The following is a 3,318-nucleotide window of genomic DNA, read 5'->3' on the forward strand; positions in this document are numbered from 1 at the left end:
CGCCCACCTGTCCCAGCAGCTGCCTCGAAGCCTTCCTTCTGGTGTCTACACTGGCTGTCTACACTGCATCACCACACCCACAGGCTTTGCAGCCTGGACTCGGCAGGATCCTCGCTGCCCTAGGAGCCTGCATGAACCCCACCCCGTGCCCAGTTCGGGAGGGTGTCCGGACCGCCCCCGCCCCCCCTGCGCGGGGCCCTTAGGACTCCGCCCACCGAACAGCCCCCGAGCTGCATTCGCGCTGTGACACCGAGCGGCCACCCGTGGAACGTGGCCCAGCCGAGCGACGGCACGGGACGCGGTTATGACGCACAGCAGGGAGGCTGCGTCCTCAGGGACCGCGCAGTTTCGCAAGGGTCTGGCGCGGCGCCTCTTTCTTCCCCGGGGATGCCCGGCAGACACGGCCCGTGCGCACCCTTCTCCGTGGCCGGAGACCTGCAGACACGCGGCCGAGTCGTGGGCACACAGGACGCACAGTGTGAGGCTTCGGATGATCTTGCGGGACGTCCTGGACACGCGCCCAGAGCTTTCGGCCCGAAACAAGGATGGGGACGTCCTGGTCTGCGCGTGGTGGCTCTCCGGGCGCAGAGGATGCGGAAGACGCAGCGCGCAGCTAGCAGGGTGCCGTGCGCACCCACGCAGGCCCAGGGCGCAGGGAGCAGGGTGCACTTGTGCACCCACCCAGACCCAGGGTGCACTTAGCAGGGTGCCCGTGTGCACCCACACAAACTCAGGGCACAGTGAGAAGGATGCCCGTGTGCACCCACCCAGACCCAGGGCGCACTTAGCAGGGTGCCCGTGTGCACCCACACAAACTCAGGGCACAGTGAGAAGGATGCCCGTGTGCACCCACCCAGACCCAGGGCGCACTTACAGGGTGCCCGTGTACACCCACGCAGACCCAGGGTGCAGTCAGCAGGGTGCCCGTGTGCACCCACGCAGACCCAGGGTGCAGTTATCAGGGTGACCGTGTGCAGCCATGCAGACCCAGGGCGTACTTAGCAGGGTGCCCGTGTGCACCCACCCAGACCCAGGGCATACTTAGCAGGGTGCCCATGTGCACCCACGCAGACCCAGGGCGCAGTTATCAGGGTGCCCGTGCGCACCCACGCAGACCCAGGCCACGGACACGCCGGCCCCGATGGAGTGGCACACAGCCGGACCCGTCAGAAGTCTCTACGGAAAAAAACAGGTATTTCGTAAGAGGCGATGTTGTCTGATAAGCAAGGCTTTTCTTGAAAAACCTCCCTGTTTTGGGTCAAGGCCAGAACCCCAGCGTCAGCATCTTTCGGAAGATTTCCCAGCACCCGCACACAGGACTGTGTCCTCCAGGCGCAGGAAGCGCTTGCTCATTATCGCCGCCGACAGCGGTCACCGGGACCCCACACCAGCTCCGGCCGCGCGAGGAGCCGCCGGGCCCCGGTGCCGTGGCCGATAAGCAGCGAGATTACGGGAAGGACTCAGCAGTGACCGCGTGAGGGCTCCTGAGCCGAAGACAGAAGCTTCTGCTGAAAAAGCCTGTCCGGCCGGAGCGGTGTGGACGCTCTTGACCCGGAGACTCTGGTTTACTGCACGGGTTTAAGGAAAGGCCGTGGGGTCCAGCCCTGGCCTGTGCCGCTCGCCAGCGCGGTCTCCTCTGTGCCTCAGGGGGTTGGGGGTCCCACGGGCTGGCCAGGCTCTGCCTCCGGGGACTGGGGGCTGGGATCTGCGGCCAGAGTGCGGGGCAAGGGGTGAGTGATTATGCTCGAAGGGAGAATAAGAAGAGTTTTGTTATTTTGGGACTATCCTGGGGCGGCCGTGACAAATGACCACAAACTCGGGGCTTCCAACCACAGGCGCATCATCCCCCAGCTCTGGAGATCAGACGTCTGAGATCCAGGAAGACCCCTGAGACCCGGGGGGCAGGACCCCTGAGATCAAGGCGGGGCAGGGCTGTGCTCCCTCCTGAGGCCCCAGGGGAGGGTCCTTCCCGCCTCTCCCAGCTCCTGGGGCCCCAGGGTCCCCGGGCTCGTGGCCGCGTCCCCCCGTCTCTGCCTCCGTCTTCACGTGGCTTCTCCTCTGCGTCTGCGTCTCCTCCTCTGTCTCTTACAAGGACACCTGTCATTTCCAAATCAGGTCCCGTCTTCAGGCTCCAAGGGACATAAATTTTGGGGAGCACCCTTCACCCCAGCCCGGTTACTGGAGGTGTCTGTTCTCCCTGGGAAACTCAAAGTTTCGGAAAGGCTGTGCGCCTCCCAGATAGAGCGCGCTGGCCCCGAGCGAACGTCCGCGTCCCCAGAGGCCGCACCCCGAGGCGTGTCCGGGAGAAAGGGTGCCCGGCGAGCCTCTGCACACCGCGGGCGGCCAGGCTCGGTGACGCGGGCAAGCTGGTCCCCGAGCGGCCGGCTGGGAATCTTCGAGCCAGGAGCGTCCTGCCCTTCGGGCTCAGGGCAGAGCCTTTCGGGCGGTGGTATTTTTATTAGCTGGGCAAGTTCACCAGGGAAGCCCCCGTCTCCGGGGAATCCCACACATAAGGCCTGGGGTCACGGGGCAACCCTCAGACCAGAAAGTGACCCTGAAGGCACCTGGGGCCAGTGTGAAAAGATTACTATACGTTAGTGCACGGTTCGTTAATGTTAATTAATAAAGTGTTAATAGCATAGAACGCTGATGTCTGTATAATAATAAACGTAATGTCTCTCTAATAATAAACTTACCTAATACGTGCGTATAATACATTCATGTGCGTCTTGTAAGTTATTGTAACAATGTACTTACTGTATCACGTGCACATTGTATAGAATACATGATAACATAGTGCAAGGCTCTAATTCAGGGGTCTGTTGTGCAGGGGCCGTGTGCACAGGGGACACCCAGCTGGGCTCATGGAGAAGGTCTATTCTGGGGTGGAGGGTGCAGGGCGGTGTGCACAGGGGTGGAGGCAGCAGGGGCCGTGTACACAGGGCTGGAGGCTGCAGGGCCGTGTGCACAGGGCTGGAGGCTGCAGGGCCGTGTGCACAGAGCTGGAGGCTGCAGGGCCGTGTGCACAGGGCACCTGGCCGGGTGGCGAAGGTCTATTCTGGGTCTCCCGCAGGGCCAGCTGTGACCGCTGCCTCACCCACTTCCGTTCTCCGTTCCGCCCTGTGTCCCTCGGCCGCCGCGCGCTGCACACGGTCCTCGGCGGGGCTCCTGAGAGCCCCCACCTCACGCCCCGCCCCTGGGGGCGCGGGGGGGGGGAGGGGAGACACGGGCCGAATGGGTTGGGCCGCCGGCCGCACAGGTGGGCGGGGTCAGGTCCCTGCTTGTGCCCGCACCTCCCTGGTCACCGGGACTGCTCCC

At 63.8% G+C, this 3,318-nt stretch overlaps 1 protein-coding gene across 1 annotated transcript in view; it reads left to right on the forward strand.

The window, feature by feature from the left end:
• Positions 1 to 304: 304 nt before the first annotated feature.
• The window catches only part of IL3RA (interleukin 3 receptor subunit alpha), a 25,171-nt gene continuing 22,157 nt past the window's right edge, over positions 305 to 3,318 (forward strand). Inside the window, exons 1-3 of the mRNA XM_077754729.1 lie at positions 305 to 626; positions 1,369 to 1,474; positions 3,074 to 3,152. Of these exons, the coding sequence (XP_077610855.1) occupies positions 305 to 626; positions 1,369 to 1,474; positions 3,074 to 3,152 (507 nt within the window). The remainder of the gene's footprint in view (positions 627 to 1,368; positions 1,475 to 3,073; positions 3,153 to 3,318) is intronic.

The sequence above is a fragment of the Crocuta crocuta genome, unplaced genomic scaffold (genome assembly GCF_008692635.1).
Source record: "Crocuta crocuta isolate KB4526 unplaced genomic scaffold, BGI_CrCroc_1.0 scaffold221, whole genome shotgun sequence".
NCBI lineage: Eukaryota > Metazoa > Chordata > Mammalia > Carnivora > Hyaenidae > Crocuta > Crocuta crocuta.